This window comes from Coregonus lavaretus (assembly GCF_964263955.1).
Source record: "Coregonus lavaretus genome assembly, chromosome: 26".
NCBI classification, from domain to species: domain Eukaryota; kingdom Metazoa; phylum Chordata; class Actinopteri; order Salmoniformes; family Salmonidae; genus Coregonus; species Coregonus lavaretus.
The window spans coordinates 38,116,119-38,136,646 of record NC_140013.1 but is presented as its reverse complement, the minus strand read 5'-3'; the positions used below and the strand labels follow the sequence as shown (position 1 = coordinate 38,136,646).

Genomic DNA, 20,528 nt, shown 5'->3' with positions numbered 1-20,528 from the left:
GGGGAAGGACTTCCTTCACAGTTGCTGTTGGATGCCAGTTTCGCTGCTTAGGTGACACGTAACTAAAGTTAAAGGTGTCGTAGGCCTCGGAAATATCGGGATTTTGACTAATGTTACAGGGCTTGGCAAAGTCTGAACGCGTTGCACTAGGAATCTGTTACATCCTATCTGGTTTTGTTTCGGAATAGAGTGGTGCGCATTGTTTCTACATTACGCACACTGACAAATTCTGCTTCTCATGAAATATCGGAGAGAGTTTGCTGTGTTACATCCAAGGACTCTGCTGTGAAAATCCAAGGAGAAGTAACAACAAACTGGGATTCCTTTGTGGATGTGGCTACACCCTGTTGTGGGCTAAAATGAATCCAACATCTTCACTAAACTTCCCCCAACTCTAAAGTGTTTTTGCTCCCTCTATGTCTAATGATGCTTGGGGACGACTGAGGTGAGAAGGGGCTTGAGAGGTGCTTTGAGAGGTAGTAGCAAAAAGTTTAGCCGAAGTTTCAACAGAAGTGAACGGGAGATTGCTTGTGCAGGCTACGGGGAGGGGAGCTATTCAACCATGGGGAACGGAGTGTGTTCTCGAAGGCAGCGGAGAATCTTCCAGTCTCTCCTTCTGATCACCGTGGTTTTCGGGATGATTTACGGGGGGATGATATCGTATGAGATGCACAAACAGCTGAAGAGGACAGAGGCGATGGCTGTCAAGTACCAGCAGCATCAAGAGTCGCTCTCCGCGCAGCTTCAAGGTAAACGTTTTCCCCAGCCGAGGTTTGAATAAATAAGGAGAGCGGGAGGAGTTCGAATGGGTGACTTTTATTTTTTACTTTAATAACTTTCTTGACATTCTTCTTTACCAATATCTGATTTTACTAAAATATACAATTGTATCAGTTGCTTTTGAAACAATCTTGCGAGTGTCGAAGTTTTTCCCTGTCACAGCGGTGACTTCTTGTTGGCGTTGGCTGGCTCAGTTTACTGTATTGAGAGGGTGGGTGGATTTGTATGTTTGGACGCAAAACATCGTTCCCCCACCTAGCCTATAGCCTAACATAAATATATATATAAATAAGAATACATGGACCATTTCAAATGGATTGGATAGCCCTTCACTCACATTCTGTCAGAGGGAACTCGCTCTATCCTACTCACATTGTTGTGGAGTGGTGATTCAGTTCCCCTCGCTGTCATCTACGCTCCACTGTTGATAGCATTAATGTGACCTACAGTATATTTAGAGATGGACTGTTACACAGCCTTTGGGGGAATATCGATTCACAGTTTCCCCTTTTTAACAACAGAACAGCCATTAACTTCCATACACTACTAGGGCTTACGCTGGCCTCAACTCGGCCAACGGCTCTGGTGGCCAAGTCCCACTAAGTATGCTACTGTATTTAAATGTTCTCAAGTAGACATTTAGCAGACACTATCATGCAGAACATTTTACAATAACTGCATTGAAGTGAGGAAGCTAAGTCTCAATCGAAGGGATTTATCAGTCAGAAATACGTTGTTATATTAGGAGCCCTAATCTGAAATTGCATTTTTCTTATGAAACAGCAGAAGGGTGAATGAGGTAGAGACACTAGACAGTGAAACATAAGGACGAGTGTTATTTTTTTTATTTTCCACTGAAGGAGGAAGAGGCCACTGAAGATGGCCCTGGAACTGTCCTAACCTTTCACCCCTCCAACCCTCACTCTTATCACATACTCACTCCTGTATGTGTGTGGGTGAAATACAAAGGGAGAGAGAAGGATATTATTGCCATGAGGAGAGATATCTTGTATGCTCAGTCATCTTTGTCTTCACCAGTTGTGGTGGAGCAGGTTGGTGTAGCTATGTACGTATACCCAGGTGTAGAGTTGTCACCCGGAGGAGAGAGGGAGTGGGTCAGGTAGGGACACCAGGTGAAGGAGACTCTCTAGAGACCCCCTGATATTATGTCATTGTTATTATACATTATGTAGGCATCATGGTAAACTTACCCTGTGAGCTGAAAGAGGAGTCCTGAAAAGGCCACTGGCTCCAGAAGTCCAAACGGCCCTTCCTCTCAGACCAACCCCAGCTCCACACTCTGTACACACCTTTACCTACCTGGTTTCTCCCCTAGCCAGGTGAGTAGTTAGAGTAAGGGGAATTGAAGGTAGCCTACCTGTAGCCGACTACACAGGTCCCCTCTGCACCTGTAGAATGCCGCCCTGTCTGTTTGAAGATCGAGCCAGATCTCACCTGTATAGGGTTGCCCAGTTGAGAGAGAGAGAGTATTGGAGAGATGGACCTGAGCCCAGCTCTACCAACCAGAGGTCCACTCTCTGTACCGATCTGTCTAACCTGTATAGGGTTGCTCAGGTGAGTAGAATTACAATGGAGGTGGAGCCCAGCCCAGCCCACACACACACACACACACACACACACACCTCCCCTCGAGGCCCACGAGTTCCGGGAGAGTTCTATGAGAGTGTGTGATCTGACACTGGGCCCAGTTCACTCCACTACCCAACCCTGACCAGCTCAGTCCCCAGAAACTGCCAAAGGTCAATTTCATAGTGTGCCTTCTGTTCTCTCAGGCCATACACTTTATCAGCCTTAACCATTGGGGGACACACTCTCATGACACCTCTGTTCCCATGCTCACTGAGCTGTCAGAGTAGCACTGTTAGCAGGTAGAAAAGGAATAGTGTTATTTTGGGGGGTTTTAAGGTATAGTGTAACTGAAGGGCAATTCCACGGTAACGGAATTACGCTTTGACTCAGTTTTTTTTTCACTTTAAAATGTATCGCAAAACAAAACCATTGATTTAAAAGTTTAACAAACCATACAACTCTATGCACAAGGACGACTTTTAACAATTTCCACTGAAAAATGTACAAAAATGAATTTAAAGATGCCCGCCATTTCCTGGTTGCAAAAATTGTGACAACGAGCCTGTAGAGAATCATTGTACAATCTAAACCACTGTGACATATATTTTTCATAACCAAAAATATGGCGTTTTCAGCTGGTATACAAACCCGAAAGTAAAGGAGAATAAAATAAACTTAAACACGGGAATCATAGAAATAGCGCTCCTTTGAACAGATCTACCACTTCTTAGACTTGCTTTCAATGAGAATGGCAGATCTAGAATTCACATTTCATTGTGAATTTAGTGGTGTCTGCCAAAAAGTTTATTTTAAAATGGTTTTAACATTTATGATTTTTTAAGAATTATTATAGTTTTTTATTTTATCCCCCTTTTCAATTACGATCTTGTCTCATCGCTGCAGCTCCCCAACGGGCTCGGGAGAGGCGAAGGTTGAGTCATGCGTCCTCCAAAACATGACCGCCAAACCGCGCTCCTTAACACCCGCCCGCTTAACCCAGAAGCCAGCTGCACCAATGTGTCGGAGGAAACACCGTTCAACTGACGACCGAAATCAGCCTGTAGGCGCCCTGCCCGCCACAAGGAGTCGCTAGAGCGCGATGAGCCAAGTAAAGCCCCCCCGGCCAAACCCTCCCCTAACCCGGACGACGTTGGGCCAATTGTGCGCCGTCTTATGGGACTCCCACTCACGGCCGGTTGTGACTGGGATCGAACCCGGGTCTGTAGTGACGCCTCAAGCACTGCAATGCATTGCCTTAGACTGCTGCGCCACTCGGGAGGCCCACATATTGCAGCTTTAATGGAAGAACTGTGCAGATGCAAACTTTGGTAACGGATTATGGTAAAATCTCCCTCAGGTTTTTATGCGACCATGTTTTCCAAAAATTCTCTTTTAAATATTTGCTCCGAATTAAGATTAAAAGATGTCTGCAGAAAGAATTGTATGACATGAGACCTTGAGTTTGAAAAATCTATTTTGCTTATTGAACTACAGTAAGTGAAGTGAATTTACACCCGGTAACGGAATTACGGTAACAGTATTACACCATGGGTCCCTAATCTGTACTACACAGAAATTCATAATTACGGATGTTTCACAAGTTTGGACATCACAGTTTAGCACAATAGAGTAGAGTACAATACAGCAGAGCATAGGGCAGAGTACAATATACTGTACTGAACAGTACTATACTCTACTTTTCTTTACTGTATTGTACTACTGTATTTTATTGGACTGTACTCTACTGTGCTCTACTTGTCACACCCTGGCTCTGGGACTCTATATGTTGAGCCAGGGTGTGTTCATTCTATGTGTTTATTTCTATGTTGGTAATTCTGTTGTGTTTATTTCTATGTTGGCTAGAGTGACTCCCAATCAGAGGCAACGAGTGTCAGCTGTCGTTGGTTGTCTCTGATTGGGAGCCATATTTATACTGTCTATTTTCCCTTTGTGTTTGTGGGTTCTTGTTCCGTGTTCGGTCATTGTTACCGTGGACTTCACGAGTCGTTTCTTGTTTTGTTGATTGTGTTCTATTATCACTAAAGATAATAAAGTTAAACATGTTCGTTCATCACGCTGCGCCTTGGTCTGTTCATTACGACGATCGTGACAGAAGAACCCACCATGCAACGACCAAGCAGCGTGTCCAGGGGCAGCTCTTGGGCTGGACATGGGAGGAAGCGCCGGGAGAAGAGACGGTGGAGGCGCGCCGTAGAGAGGAGCAGCGGCGCCAAACAGGTCAACGTCGGACAGGCGAGAGGCAACCCCAGAATTTTTTTAGGGGGGGGCACACGGCATGGACGACGGGGCTGACGGAGGCAGAAAAGGGGCGGATTCAGAAGGCCACCAGGTTACGGATACACCGCCCTGTACGTCCTGTGCGGATGCCTCACACAGAGTGTGTGAGGGTAGGCATTCAGCCAGGACGGGTTGTGGCCGCTCTTCACTCCAGGTCTCCTATCCGTCTCCACAGCCCGGTTCGGCCTGTCCCTGCTCCACGCACCAAGCCTACGGTGTGCGTCGCCAGCCCAGCCCGGCCTGTCCCTGCTCTACGCACCAAGCCTACGGTGTGCGTCGCCAGCCCAGCCCGGCCTGTCCCTGCTCCACGCATCAAGCCTACGGTGTGCGTCGCCAGCCCGGCCCGGCCTGTTCCTGCCACTCGCACCAAGTCTACGGTGTGCGTCGCCAGCCCAGCCCGGCCTGTCCCTGCTCTACGCACCAAGCCTACGGTGTGCGTCGCCAGCCCAGTCCGGCCTGTCCCTGCTCTACGCACCAAGCCTACGGTGTGCGTCGCCAGCCCAGTCCGGCCTGTCCCTGCTCCACGCACCAAGCCTACGGTGTGCGTCGCCAGCCCGGCCCGGCCTGTTCCTGCCACTCGCACCAAGTCTACGGTGTGCGTCGCCAGCCCGGCCCGGCCTGTTCCTGCCACTCGCACCAAGTCTACGGTGTGCGTCGCCAGCCCGGCCTGTCCCTGCTCTACGCACCAAGCCTACGGTGTGCGTCGCCAGCCCGGCCTGTCCCTGCTCTACGCACCAAGCCTACGGTGTGCGTCGCCAGCCCAGTCCGGCCTGTCCCTGCTCCACGCACCAAGCCTACGGTGTGCGTCGCCAGCCCGGCCCGGCCTGTTCCTGCCACTCGCACCAAGCCTACGGTGTGCGTCGCCAGCCCGGCCCGGCCTGTTCCTGCCACTCGCACCAAGTCTACGGTGCGCGTCGCCAGCCCGGCCCGGCCTGTTCCTGCCACTCGCACCAAGTCTACGGTGCGCGTCGCCAGCCCGGCCCGGCCTGTTCCTGCCACTCGCACCAAGTCTACGGTGCGCGTCGCCAGCCCGGCCTGTTCCTGCCACTCGCACCAAGTCTACGGTGCGCGTCGCCAGCCCGGCCCGGTCTGTTCCTGCCACTCGCACCAAGTCTACGGTGCGCGTCGCCAGCCCGGTCCGGCCTGTTCCTGCCACTCGCACTAAGCCAGGGGTGCGAGACGTCAGCCTGGTAAGGCCTGTTCCTGCTACTCGCACTAAGCCAGGGGTGCGAGACGTCAGCCTGGTAAGGCCCGTCCCTCCTCCACGCACCAAGCCAGGGGTGCGAGTCGTCAGCCTGGTAAGGCCCGTTCCTCCTCCACGCACTAAGCCAGGGGTGCGAGTCGTCAGCCTGGTAAGGCCCGTTCCTCCTCCACGCACTAAGCCAGGGGTGCGAGTCGTCAGCCTGGTAAGGCCCGTTCCTCCTCCACGCACCAAGCCAGGGGTGCGCGTCGTCAGCCTGGTAAGGCCCGTTCCTCCTCCACGCACCAAGCCAGGGGTGCGCGTCGTCAGTCCAGCACAACCCGTGCCTGGGTCACCGGTGCCTGGTAGGGTACCGGTCAACTGCTCCACTATGGAGCTGAAGCTAACCGCTCCTGCTAAGTCCAGTTCAGCTCCAGCCTGCGGGGCCAGACTGGACCAGGGGCGCTATGGGGGGTTTATTGGAGGGTGGTGGTCAAGGCCGGAGCCAGAACCGCCGCCGAGGAGGTATGCCCGCCCAGCCCTCCCCTGTTTTGTTCAGGTTGAGGCGCGGTCGCAGTCCGCGCCTTTAGGGGGGGGTACTGTCACACCCTGGCTCTGGGACTCTATATGTTGAGCCAGGGTGTGTTCATTCTATGTGTTTATTTCTATGTTGGTAATTCTGTTGTGTTTATCTCTATGTTGGCTAGAGTGACTCCCAATCAGAGGCAACGAGTGTCAGCTGTCGTTGGTTGTCTCTGATTGGGAGCCATATTTATACTGTCTATTTTCCCTTTGTGTTTGTGGGTTCTTGTTCCGTGTTCGGTCATTGTTACCGTGGACTTCACGAGTCATTTCTTGTTTTGTTGATTGTGTTCTATTATCACTAAAGATAATAAAGTTAAACATGTTCGTTCATCACGCTGCGCCTTGGTCTGTTCATTATGACGATCGTGACACTACTAACTGAAGGGAGGACAGTAGTAGGTGACCCAACTGTGGTTTGTGACTGTTATGATTTCCCATTGTAGCCAATTCAGTTCCAGTAATTCCGTTACCAATTTGTTAACTCAATTACGAGTTTCAATCACTTAATAATTAATAAATCAGTAAAATCACTATAACTCATTGGTTGGTCTACCATTACTTGTTACTTCTGTGACGTGAGGGATAAAAATATTTTAAAGATATGTTGGTTTCTGGTAACGGAATTACAAGGCAATATTTCTTAGACTTACAGAAGGTAAGCAATTTATCCAAAACTAAATATGTGTTGATAGTAGTTGGCTGGGGTCTTTACGTCAACATTATTGTGTTTTAATGTATTTCTGCTACCTTTTTAAAGACTTTTTCTGGTAGATGTTTTCTAAGACCCCTTTCCCATCTGTTTATTCAGAAATCAAAGCCTTTACCTATACCTAATTTTTAAGATGGAACATTTTAGAAAAATGTATCTATGCCTTAATTTCCCCAAAATATGGACTCTTAGCTTTCATTTGACACACAATTGCGGCAGGTAGCTTAGTGGTTAAGAGCGTTGTGCCAGTAACCGAAAGGTCGCTGGTTCTAATTGAGCAAGGAACTTAACCCTAATTGCTCCTGTAAATCGCTCTGGATAAGAGCGTCTGCTAAATGACTAAAATGTAAATGTAAATTTGATATGCTCCTATGAACTTCACATGTTGGTGCTCATGGGTCCTTTTCGATGGATATGCTCTGATGCTGCTGAGAATGAGACCTAGGACACGGTTGTGTTTGTTCCTGGTACAACAGGGCATTCTCTGGGTTTGAACACTTGACTCACTGTTGTTCTAGACTTGATTCAGTGTCTCTTTCCCTCTCCTGCCTTGCCGCTTTACTCTTCTCTCTCAGCCTCCTCCCTTCCTCTTCCTCAGCATCTTCCTCAGACTCTCTTCCCTTCCTCTTCTCTCTACCTTTCCCTCTTCCTCTAGCCACACACCATCTCTCTTTCTTCATTTCCTCTCCCTCTCTTCCCTCAGCCTCTCTATCTCTATTCTCCCTACATCCTTCCCTACCTCCTTCCCTACCTGTCTCTTCTGTCTCCCAGTAGTGTGAGTTTTTTTGCTTCACAGTTTGTCTCTGTCCTGGCTTCCCCTCACCTAACCTATCAAAACCCGACTGGCTTGACAGAGAGAGGGACGCATGGCCTAACCTAAGAGAGATCACTGGCACTGAGAAATGAGCACGGTGGAGCTGTAAAGCTCAGACCACACTCTCATGTCTCTGTCCTGGTCCCTGGTAAAGTCATGGTCCCAGTATATGGGTATATCTCAATAGTCTAACCATTCTTCCTCTCCCCATTTCCATTCCTTCACCCACACTCATCTGAGAAGTGGACAGGTGAAAGTACAGGTAGGCTTCCTTCCGCCAAATTGCTTCCACTCCCCTTGTGTCCAGATAAGTGCCGATAAACAAATTGAGATGTAGCCTACCCAGAATGTATGTTGTGGAATTTATCTCTAGCGTTAAAGGGAGTTAGAAGCACTGTTGCACTGTGTAATAAGTACATGCTTTAAACCTGTGATGTTGAATGCATGTACAATAGGCCTTTGTTAAACTACCTATTGTATTAAAGTGACCATAAAAGCTCTCTGATAACAGTAAAAGCTCTCTGATAACAGTAAAAGCTCTCTGATAACAGTAAAAGCTCTCTGATAACAGTAAAAGCTCTCTGATAACAGTAAAAGCTCTCTGATAACAGTAACAGCTCTCTGATAACAGTAACAGCTCTCTGATAACAGTAAAAGCCCTCTGATAACAGTAAAAGCCCTCTGATAACAGTAAAAGCTCTCTGATAACAGTAAAAGCTCTCTGATAACAGTATCTGTAAGGAAAAGCTGCTAGAAGGAACAAGTTGAATCTGCTGCTCCGATTTTCCAGGTGGTATTACAGGGAGAACAGGTAGGGTGGGATATTTTCCTTGGCTTTTCATGGTGTCACTCTACCCCTTTAAAGTCTGGGGAAACACAGTGGTCAGGTATTCTGCCACACTGTACTCTCTGTTTAGGGCCAAATAGCATTCTAGTTTGCTCAGATTTTTTTGTTAATGATTTATCTCTCTCATAGACAAAGACTAATAGTTTTGCGTATAACTTTTTGGAAATAAAGCTTCTCCTCCCGATTGTGCCGTTCTGCTTGTAAAATTATTACCAACTTTACCCACTTTGGGATCTGAGAAAAAGTGGGGGTTAGGTAAAGGTGAGAGCTCAATCTCTGTTACGTCATACTGTGGAATATCACACCCGTCCATCAATCAACGATGGCAATGCTCCTCACACATTAACACTGTTTAGCTTCAACTCCAGATGGCTCTGTGAGAACATCCTCACACATTAACACTGTTTAGCTCCAACTCCAGATGGTTCTGTGAGAACATCCTCACATATTAACACTGTTTAGCTCCAACTCCAGATGGTTCTGTGAGAACATCCTCACACATTAACACTGTTTAGCTTCAACTCCAAATGGCTCTGTGAGAACATCCTCACACATGAACACTGTTTAGCTTCAACTCCAGATGGCTCTGTGAGAACATCCTCACACATTAACACTGTTTAGCTTCAACTCCAGATGGCTCTGTGAGAACATCCTCACACATGAACACTGTTTAGCTTCAACTCCAGATGGCTCTGTGAGAACATCCTCACACATTAACACTGTTTATCTCCAACTCCAGATGGCTCTGTGAGAACATCCTCACACATTAACACTGTTTAGCTCCAACTCCAGATGGTTCTGTGAGAACATCCTCACACATTAACACTGTTTAGCTCCAACTCCAGATGGTTCTGTGAGAACATCCTCACACATTAACACTGTTTAGCTTCAACTCCAAATGGCTCTGTGAGAACATCCTCACACATGAACACTGTTTAGCTTCAACTCCAGATGGCTCTGTGAGAACATCCTCACACATTAACACTGTTTAGCTTCAACTCCAGATGGCTCTGTGAGAACATCCTCACACATTAACACTGTTTATCTCCAACTCCAGATGGCTCTGTGAGAACATCCTCACACATTAACACTGTTTAGCTCCAACTCCAGATGGCTCTGTGAGAACATCCTCACACATGAACACTGTTTAGCTTCAACTCCAGATGGCTCTGTGAGAACATCCTCACACATGAACACTGTTTAGCTTCAACTCCAGATGGCTCTGTGAGAACATCCTCACACATGAACACTGTTTAGCTTCAACTCCAGATGGCTCTGTGAGAACATCCTCACACATTAACACTGTTTAGCTTCAACTCCAGATGGCTCTGTGAGAACATCCTCACACATGAACACTGTTTAGCTTCAACTCCAGATGGCTCTGTGAGAACATCCTCACACATGAACACTGTTTTTTTTTCTCCCTCTCTTTCCCTCCATCTTTCTCCTCCCTCTCTTTTCTCAGTGGTGTATGAGCATCGCTCGCGGTTAGAGAAGTCTCTGCAGAAGGAACGCTTGGAGCACAAGAAGGCCAAAGAGGGTGAGCGAGACACACAGCAGCCAGTAGTGTCTAAATTACTACATGAAGTACACCGATCCTTAATTATACATTCTTTACAACTGTGGTGATTCCATCATTTCTTTCCCTCCTTTCTCCAACAGATTATCTGGTGTATAAACTTGAAGCCCAACAGTCACTGAACAAGGAGAAGGTAGGCCTGAGTCCCCAACTCTAGTACTCGTGATAGAAAGTTATGCAGTTAAATTCAGCTGTAATGTGCCCATCTGTTTAGTAGGACTATTCAATTATTCTGTCTAACTGCCAAAATCTGTCTAGACTGAGCAGCAGTTGTGTTCTAATGGTTTTATTAGGTCAGCAGCACTGATGTCACTCTTTCTGCTGTGAGCTGAAATGCCTCTTTATGAGGGGAGTGTGGTTGGGGGATGTTATTCATAATATTATAGGAGGAGTGGAGACGGGGATTGTACATGTTGTTGATAATATAATATCAAAGGAGGGGGGGGGGGGGGGCATACCATCGTGCTCCACACTCTCATGCTCTGAGTGCATTCTCCAAGGACGTTCTCTTGAATACGTTCTCTTGAGTACATTCTTGTGAAGACGAGAGTGTGGAGAACTCATAAAACATTACATTTGAGAAGCACTCACTCTCCCCCTACTGTGTTACCTCAGGCTGCACCTCCCCATTCACTGAACCTTCTTCCAGCCAGGACAATGGCAACAGAGACGAAACAAGATATACACAAAGCAAACGTTTTACTTCATAACTATCGGCTAGCTATATGTGAATCGTAATAATATAGCTATCCAGATATTTTAACAAGCAAACATGAACTAAAACGAATGTTATGCAAGGTAGATGTCAATTATTTGTGGGTAGCTAGCGAACAATTCTTTGTGCCTATCTGGCTAGCTGACAGTAGTAGCTAGCCAGTTAGCCCTATTGACTTACTATGGGCTTACGACCTACGCACACTACAGTGGGTATTGTAGGCAGGTAAACATGCCAAAATTAACACTGCATGTATTTATTAACGTATCAAGATAAAATATTGTAGTCCGGCAACATATGACATGTGAATATTAAAGTAGGAGTGGAGACAGGGATTGTAAATGTTGTTGATAATATAATTTTAAAGGAGGAGTGGAGACAGGGATTGTAAATGTTGTTGATAATATAATTTTAAAGGAGGAGTGGAGACAGGGATTGTAAATGTTGTTGATAATATAATTTTAAAGGAGGAGTGGAGACAGGGATGGTAAATGTTGTTGATAATATAATTTTAAAGGAGGAGTGAAGACAGGGATTGTAAATGTTTGTTTGTTAAACAGCAGGACTCCAGCAGCAGATTCAACTCCTTACATGGGCAGCACCAGATGCTGAAGGTCTGTAAGAACACACACACACACACACACACACACACACACACACACACACTGACCCACCCTCTGTCCTTGTTGTTTTAGAAGCAGCATGAGGACCTGAAGAAGCAGCACTATGACCTGCAGGAGCAGCATCAGATTCAGGGAGAGGACCAAGGCAAGGCCTTGGACGAACACAAGGACCGCTTCGACAAACTACAGCAGACCAAAGAGATGGAAGTCTCCAAACTCAAAGGTACACACACACACACACACAGACACACACACACATACCCACACAGAGACACACAGACACACAGACACACACAGGAGGACTTTATTATTATGAGTAAATACTAGCAGATCTTTGTCTCCCTCTCCTGGGTTGGAGCAGTGTAGCAGTTTGGAGTTGAGGAATGATACAATGGCATAATAACGTTGTAATAAATATAATATATGGTGTTTATGTTATTACTTCAGAGAATGTGTATAATCTGCGAGAGGAGAATAAGCAGCTGAGGAGAGCCCACCAGGACATCCATGTCCAGTTGCAGGATGCACGGGTGAGTACTGGGAATTAGTGCTGAGCGATTAACCAACATTTCATTTTTTTTTTTTTTTTTTTTTTGGGGGGTGGGGGGGGATTATTAAACCACAAATTGACCGACGTTGGTTCAATTACTTAGTTCGTTTTATTTATTTTGCCAAATGCGCCGTTTCTCTAGAGAGAAATCAAATCATTAACGAGAGAATTCAACTCTAGAATTATGGGACGCTGGGCTGAAGGGAGTTGTAGTTTTCATTAAACAAATATTCCACCTAGTTCAGCGCAATGAGGTCGTAATTAACTACAATTACCACAATCCTTTGCGGCAGTTTTTTCCTGCTCAGACACGGGTCAAAGAGGAAGAGGCGAAGAGAGAGGTTTCACTCTCGACAGTCTGTCCAAAATAATCCCAATGCGTTTTTTTTATTTTGGACCTAAACTTGTTGGCTGCCTTCCCGCCTTTGGGACAACGACTCCCATTGTTAGGGCGGAGACATCAGCATCTCGTCGTTATATACAGATCTCTGGACGGATACACTTTATGCCTGCTACGTTAGATACACACAGACCATACACAACACAACGACGAGGGACAGACAGTTGCCTTATCAATTTTGAAGAATTAAGTAAAATTATTTCGTCAGACAGCTCTGCAGCATACTTAGGCAGGCTAGCTTAATAGGATGACTAAAGACAGTACAGTATGAGGAGAACAGAGATGTTTGGCTGCTACTGCTTGAGTAAAGATTAGATGATTAGTTTAAGGAATGAAAACTAAGTAATATACACAACTGAAATATATATATATATATATATTTTTTTCATAGTCATTTCCAATGTTTCTATTGATGTCTGCCCAATGTGGACCTGACAGAGACAATGGAATATTTTCAATGTTTTGGTAAATTAATGTTCACTATTTTTGGCTTTGGAATTTCCATAAAAAAACTCTAAAAATATTGTAATGTCATTATTTCATAATGCATTTAATGTAAAAAAAAAAGAAAGTAATCGAAAAACATGATTCTTTTTAAATAATCTAACCTAAACCGAACCGACCTCAAAAAAGCACTTGTTGCTCAGCACTGCTGGGAATAGTAGAGCTTGGTCAGAGTACAACCTGGAATTGTTTATGTAAAAAACGTAGATATGAAATATGGAAGAAGCTCTCTTAAGGTCATTGGAAAGCTAGGAGGATCCATCACCATGTTATTTTTATCTTACTATATTATTATTATTATTATTACAGATAGTACATAAGGACTTGAAGGCTGCCCATGATCAGCTTGCACTGACGCTAGAGGACCACAAGAGTGCGCTGGCCGCAGCTCAGGTAGGGTGATACTGCACTGTGTGGGGGTATGTTCTTTCTAACATGATATCTAGTGACGATCCTGGTTTCAAAAATAATAACAATATGCCATTTAGCAGACGCTTTTATCCAAAGCGACTTACAGTCATGTGCGCATACATTTTTACGTATGGGTGGTCCCGGGGATCGAACCCACTACCCTGGCGTTACAAGCGCCATGCTCTACCAATTGAGCTACAGAGGACCAACCAAAATGATATCTACTGACTATCCTGGTTTCTAACATGGCCTTCTAGGGACTAACCTGGTTTCTAACATGATATCTAGTGACTATCCTGGTTTCTAACATGATATCTAGTGACTATTCTGGTTTCTAACATGATATCTAGTGACAATCTTGGTTTCTAACATGATATCTAGTGACTGTCCTGGTTTCTAACATGATATCTAGGGACTGTCCTGGTTTCTAACATGATATCTAGTGACTATCCTGGTTTCTAACATGATATCTAGTGGCTATCCTGGTTTCTAACATGATATCTAGTGACTATCCTGGTTTCTAACATTCTATCTAGTGACTATCCTGGTTTCTAACATGATATCTAGTGACTATCCTGGTTTCTAACATGCTATCTAGTGACTATCCTGGTTTCTAACTTGCTGTCTAGGGACTATCCTGGTTTCTAACATGGCCTTCTAGGGACTAACCTGGTTTCTAACATGATATCTAGTGACTATCCTGGTTTCTAACATGATATCTAGTGACTATTCTGGTTTCTAACATGATATCTAGTGACAATCTTGGTTTCTAACATGATATCTAGTGACTGTCCTGGTTTCTAACATGATATCTAGGGACTGTCCTGGTTTCTAACATGATATCTAGTGACTATCCTGGTTTCTAACATGATATCTAGTGGCTATCCTGGTTTCTAACATGATATCTAGTGACTATCCTGGTTTCTAACATTCTATCTAGTGACTATCCTGGTTTCTAACATGATATCTAGTGACTATCCTGGTTTCTAACATGCTATCTAGTGACTATCCTGGTTTCTAACTTGCTGTCTAGGGACTATCCTGGTTTCTAACATGCTATCTAGTGACTATCCTGGTTTCTAACATGATATCTAGGGACTATCCTGGTTTCTAACATGCTATCTAGGGACTATCCTGGTTTCTAACATGATATCTAGTGACTATCCTGGTGAAGGACAGGAAGGCATGACTTGGAGGGGCAGTGTCGGTCTGTGTGTGTGTGTGTGTGTCTGTCTGTCTGGGGTTTTGGGCAACGGGAGGACGGGCGTCAGGTGGTTTGGTTCACTAAGGGGTGTCTGAGCTTTAGCGGCACATCAAAAGCATGCTTAAGCTAATCGAGCAGGAAAATATAATGGGTTGATTGGAGAGAGAGAGAGAAAGAAAGAGTGAGAGGGAAAGAATTTGCAAAGAATGTAAGAATTCTACAGCTTTGTCTGTCAGAAAAACAATGTTTGATAAATGGGGTATTGCAGCTTAATTGGTCCAGTCCATTTGCTGGTCAAGGGGGAGAAAGGACTGTACCATTTAATTCTGGAAAGGGGGGGGGGGGTTGATGTGGGCTGGGCTAATGGTCCTTCACTCAGATGTCTTGCCATCTGTAGGTGGGCTGTCCCTCTGCATGTCTGCTGCCTGCTTGTCCCCCTCGCAAGATGACCTCTCGTTTCTCACCTTTGACCCCTGATCTTCTGGCTTCTTTGACGCTGTCTTCCTGGTTCTGAGGAGGCTGCCTCCTAACACTCTTCTAACCTTCAGCTAACCTTTGCTCATGCAAGTTTGCAAGTGCCCTTCAATAAATCTGACTTATTATTGTTGTTTGCATGACCTGGCCTCACTGATTCCTTATGGTTATTTAATAGTTGTCTGAAGGTTGTCTGATGGTCTCTCCTCAGGTCCAGGTAGATGAGTTTAAACAACTCAAAGAGACCCTGATCAGAATGCCAAGCCTTCGACATGATCAAAACCCCGCCCACCAACAGGCCCAGCCTGCTGCTGTATTGGCCGAGCCCCATGAACAGGGCCCGCCCCTACCACAGCCAGCTGCCTTATTGGCTGAGCCCCACGTAGAAGCACACACCCATGACGAAGAACAAGGGAACACACAGTCCAGGGTAGAGGAGGCATTTTAATCTGTCATGTTATTTTGTGACTGTCACACACACATTGTCTCACACACACACACACACACTAACACACACTCTCATCCTCTCTAACCCACTCTGTTCTTCTAATAACCAGTTGCATCTGCAGGAAGAGGTGGGCAAGCCAGAGTTCCAGTCTCAGCCTGCCGGGTCCCACCATGCTGAGAAAGAGAAAGAGGGATATGGAGAGGGGGAGGCAGAGAGGAGAAGAGAGCTGGCGGAGGAAGAGATGGAGCAGGCGGGGCAGCCCCAGAAGCTGGAGGAGGAATCTGAACAACCACAGGAGGACGAGGGGTTGGAGGCGGAACACGACCAGCCAGACAACAACGCTCTCAACCGTCAGAGACGCCAACCACAACTGGTAAGAACCAGTTAGAACGGCTTAATACAAGCTCTTTAGAACAGCTTAATACAAGCTCTTTAGAACAGCATTAGAACGGCTTAATACAAGCTCTTTAGAACAGCATTAGAACTGCTTAATACAAGCTCTTTAGAACAGCAATTAGAACGGCTTAATACAAGCTCTTTAGAACAGCAATTAGAACTGCTTAATACAAGCTCTTTAGAACAGCATTAGAACTGCTTAATACAAGCTCTTTAGAACAGCATTAGAACGGCTTAATACAAGCTCTTTAGAACAGCATTAGAACTGCTTAATACAAGCTCTTTAGAACAGCATTAGAACGGCTTAATACAAGCTCTTTAGAACAGCATTAGAACGGCTTAATACAAGCTCTTTAGAACAGCATTAGAACGGCTTAATACAAGCTCTTTAGAACAGCATTAGAACGGCTTAATACAAGCTCTTTAGAACAGCATTAGAACTGCTTAATACAAGCTCTTTAGAACAGCATTAGAACCTGTTGTCTTATTGTCTCTCTGGTTTCCCCAGGATCCACAAAGTGACATCCACCTCGTCCCTGAGACCCACCTCCAGCAGGAGGCCCACGTGGCCCAGGTGGAGCGGGTGAAGTCTGCCTACGAGCAGCAGCAGGAGCAGCAGCGCCTGGAGGCTGAGAGGGCCCAGAGGACGAGGGAGCTCCAGCTGCGCCAGGAGGCCCTGCAGGCCCAGAGAATGAGCGTGCAGAGGGAGAGAGAGCTGCGTCTGAGAGCTCAGCACGAGAGAGCGGAGCAGCAGCATCGAGAGGCGGACCGTCGGGAACAGCTACTGAAGGAGGAGCAGCTTAGGTCAGAGGGCAAGGGGCAGGGGTCAAAGGTTATGTAGAGGTCACGGAGAGGTCTTAGTTAAATTCAATACAATTCATAAATTACTTATTGACCCCACAACATACCCATATGGAATGGTGTTACAATATGTTGTGTTTTAATGTTATGTTCTTCAGGAAGAAGAGTGACTATGGGAACATGAACAATGACATCGTCCAGGGTGATGAAGAACCTCATATTGATGATGACGAAGGTGAGAGAATCAATCAATCAAGTCACCAAAAAAGTTCTGTCTGGATTCTGGAACCATTTTAAAGAGGGAGACTGATATTGACATTTGGACAATATTTGTTCTTTTCTGTGCATTTTTGACTGAATAAGACCTTGACTAATGTGATTGTATATACATGCTTACCTGGCTGTTATCTGACTCACTGTTGGTTTGCTGTGTGTACAGAGAGGGACACCCACTTGGAGGAGGACGAGCAAGAGGAAGAGGACCACCGAGTACCACAACTACAGGAGGTCAGACAGATATTTAAGTATACCAAACAGTCTCTATCAACCTCTGTCAAATGGTCTGATGTGAATCTGTGACCCCAGTTTGAACTGTAGTTTTCACTCTTTTATTTCTCTCCCATCAGATATTAGATTCATATTTTTTGGTTATTTTACATGTTTTATTATATTTATGAATCATATTCAAACATGATATTATCATGTTCAAACATGTTCTACGCCTTTAAAGTAATGTAAAATGATTGAATTGACATTGGTTGACTCTGACACAGTACATGTCTTTCTAAGAAGTCCTAAAGCCACAGTTAGTGATGTAGTGAATTATGGAGGATCTGTTGGCACTGGAGGGCTTTAAACTCCTCTCTCTTTCCCTGCCTGACAAAAACATCAGCCCCAACCCCTCCTCTCTCTTTCCCTGCCTGACACAAACATCAGTCTCAACCCCTCCTCTCTCTTTCCCTGCCTGACACAAACATCAGCCCCAACCCCTCCTCTGTCTTTCCCTGCCTGACACAACCATCAGCCCCAACCCCTCCTCTCTCTTTCCCTGCCTGACACAACCATCAGCCCCAACCCCTCCTCTCTCTTTCCCTGCCTGACACAACCATCAGCCCCAACCCCTCCTCTCTCTTTCCCTGCCTGACACAACCATCAGCCCCAACCCCTCCTCTCTCTTTCCCTGCCTGACACAAACATCAGCCCCAACCCCTCCTCTCTCTTTCCCTGCCTGACACAACCATCAGCCTCAACACTTGCCACAGTCCCTTGGGTGTTGGTCTAGTGTTCTTTCCCTGTCAGTGTGTGTGCTTGCATAGATAGTAGATCAGAGAAACCCACCCCAATCTGAACTGTGATATGCACAGTTTCTCACACACACACACACACACACACACACACCACACTGACAAACTCTCGCTCTCCGTCCCTCCCGTCCTGCAGGGGGCAGTAGAGGGGGAGGTGGACCCAGAGGATGACCCTAATAACCAGGGGGAGGATGAGTTTGATGTGGCAGAGGAGCAGCATCCTCAGCACAGGGAGGAAGAGGAAGAGGAAGAGGAGGCAGCGCCGGCCAAACACACAGACACACACCCCAACCCCAATCACCCAGCCATAGATGAGGAACTGGTGGTGAGAGAAGGAGGGAGGGAATGAGGGATGGAGGAGAGAAGAGAGCGATAGGAACAAGGCTGAGAGAGAGAAAGGAAGGAAGGAAGGAAGGAAGGAGGCGACAGTTAGAAATAGAGATATACCAGGATGACAAACTTGGTCTGATACAAGCAACAGGTAAAAGTTGTTCCGGTGACTTTGCCATGGTAACAGTTGTCATGGTTTGCAGATGGCGGTAAACCCCGACCAGCAGGAAGACAACCTGGATGAGCAGTATCCGGAGGAGGACGAGGTACACACACACACACACACACACACACACACACACACACACACACACACACACATAGGTTCAAACAGGAGGCGGGAGAAGACATGGTCTGATGGTGGTTAATCCTGTTAGGTGCAGGAGGATTTGGCCATGGGGCAGAAGAGGGAGGAGGAGCCATACAACGAGGATAACGGAGAACACGTGAGTCTAGAACCCTATGGAATATTGTACGTGGAACCCTGAGTGGGAAAACGACCGTGGGTTTGGTCCAGAGAAGGGACCAGTAGATAAACCTAAACTCTCTCAGCATAGACGTGTGTTTGTGTGTCCATGTCTGGTTACCCCCAAGCTCGTGTGTGTGTGTGCGCGCGCACTCCATTCACCCATCATAACACTAGTGAATACTCTGACACTGCTCCAACATGGTCAGTCTGTCACCGTTCCACCATACTTGCCTCAATGTTCTAGAATGATCCGCCTGTTGGCCTGTATTCCAGGTTCTCACTTTACTGCTCTAGAACGTTCCGTCGATGGCATTGCCTAGAGTCAAATATAGATATTTGGCTGCTCTAGTCTAGAACATTGCTCCACTCCACATCCTGTCTATGGTCTCACCCACCTGGTGACTGTGTTTGTTCTGCTGCAGGATGAAGTGAAAGTCCAGGAGGTCCCAGCAGGAAAAGAGGGAGAACACAGGAAAGAAGGAGAGATCAACGAGGAGGAGAACTACGAAGAGGAAGAGGAAGAGGAGGTGGCGGTTGGACGGGACAAGCGGCCTAATCGAAGGGAGATGTGAGATGGACAGAGACATTGACCAATGAGAGTGCCTTTCCCCATCACTGGGAGCCAATCAGATCTCTCTATTGTTCCTTATTTTCCCTAAAGGAGAAAAACAGTCACCCACTCTGCATTCCCTTCTGTGTGGGCCTGGAACTGATGAACTTCTGGACAGAATTATCCTACTGGAACTGGGAATACAATCTATAAATCTGTCTGTCTGTCTGTCTGTCTGTCTGTCTGTCTGTCTGTCTGTCTGTCTGTCTGTCTCTGTCTGTCTGTCCATCCAGTGACCTATCAGACAGACATGAGAAGGTAATGTTACTGTATGCTATTTGTTTGTGCCCAGAAAGAGATGGAAGGTTTGTGTCTATTTGAGTGTCAGGCTTTTCGATTTGGTTTTTATCGAGGTTGTATTTACTGGGTTTTTTTTACAGCAAATTCCTCTCAATGTATGTTTAGTAGGACATGCTTTCCAATCTTCTGTTTATTTATTGTAGATGGGATGATCGTTTTGGGTGGAGTTGAAAATGTTTTTCTAATGTTCTCAATGCGCAATGAAAGTAACTGTCATTACTGCAGGAGAAACCTACAGTATAATTGATGCCAATAATAGTTAAAAAAAAACATTCATTTTCATTCTTCTGTTTGCTTGTCTACGTTGCTTGTCCTCTTGTTACTGGCATTGCCAGTGAATCACAAGTCCTTTCATAGCGTAGTTTCTTTGATCATCTTTTGGTCTGTACCCCTGACTGTTGACATGGATCTAAATCACAAATATCCACTTGACCTTTCACCCGATCCGTAAACACTAATTGTACAATGTACAGAAATGGAAATACATCCACCTGCCTCAAAACATTGTTATTTGTTGACAAAAAAAAACAGGGAGAATGTGGTTGTATAAAGACATCTCCTAGAGGATGGTATGTGAGGAATAAACATGGTGAAGGCTTTAGGTTTA

The 20,528-nt window shown here is 45.9% G+C and overlaps 1 protein-coding gene across 6 annotated transcripts; it reads left to right on the top strand.

Moving 5' to 3' along the window:
- LOC311101654 (Golgi integral membrane protein 4-like) lies at positions 1–20,528 on the top strand. Of its 6 annotated transcripts, none has more exons than XM_084142796.1 (16): positions 1–749; positions 10,269–10,343; positions 10,466–10,515; positions 11,658–11,711; positions 11,793–11,943; positions 12,168–12,250; positions 13,484–13,567; positions 15,475–15,693; positions 15,833–16,084; positions 16,616–16,911; positions 17,067–17,143; positions 17,348–17,415; positions 18,349–18,537; positions 18,746–18,808; positions 18,920–18,988; positions 19,434–20,528. In XM_084142796.1, exons 1-16 carry the CDS (start codon positions 563–565, stop codon positions 19,581–19,583), a joined length of 2,067 nt encoding a protein of 688 aa, XP_083998922.1. In that variant the 5' UTR covers positions 1–562; the 3' UTR covers positions 19,584–20,528. The 6 variants fall into 6 exon arrangements, with proteins under 6 accessions (XP_083998922.1, XP_083998920.1, XP_083998923.1 ...); XM_084142794.1 differs by having other exon boundaries at positions 15,821–16,084; XM_084142795.1 differs by having other exon boundaries at positions 17–749; positions 11,661–11,711; positions 15,821–16,084.

Bases quoted from the DNA above. Each gene is read 5' to 3' on its own strand.
- LOC311101654 (XM_084142794.1), top strand. From the start codon at position 563: ATGGGGAACGGAGTGTGTTCTCGAAGGCAGCGGAGAATCTTCCAGTCT. The intron at 11,944-12,167 runs GTACACACACAC...TTATTACTTCAG, and splicing joins GGAAGTCTCCAAACTCAAAG to AGAATGTGTATAATCTGCGA. The intron at 18,809-18,919 runs GTACACACACAC...TAATCCTGTTAG, and splicing joins AGTATCCGGAGGAGGACGAG to GTGCAGGAGGATTTGGCCAT.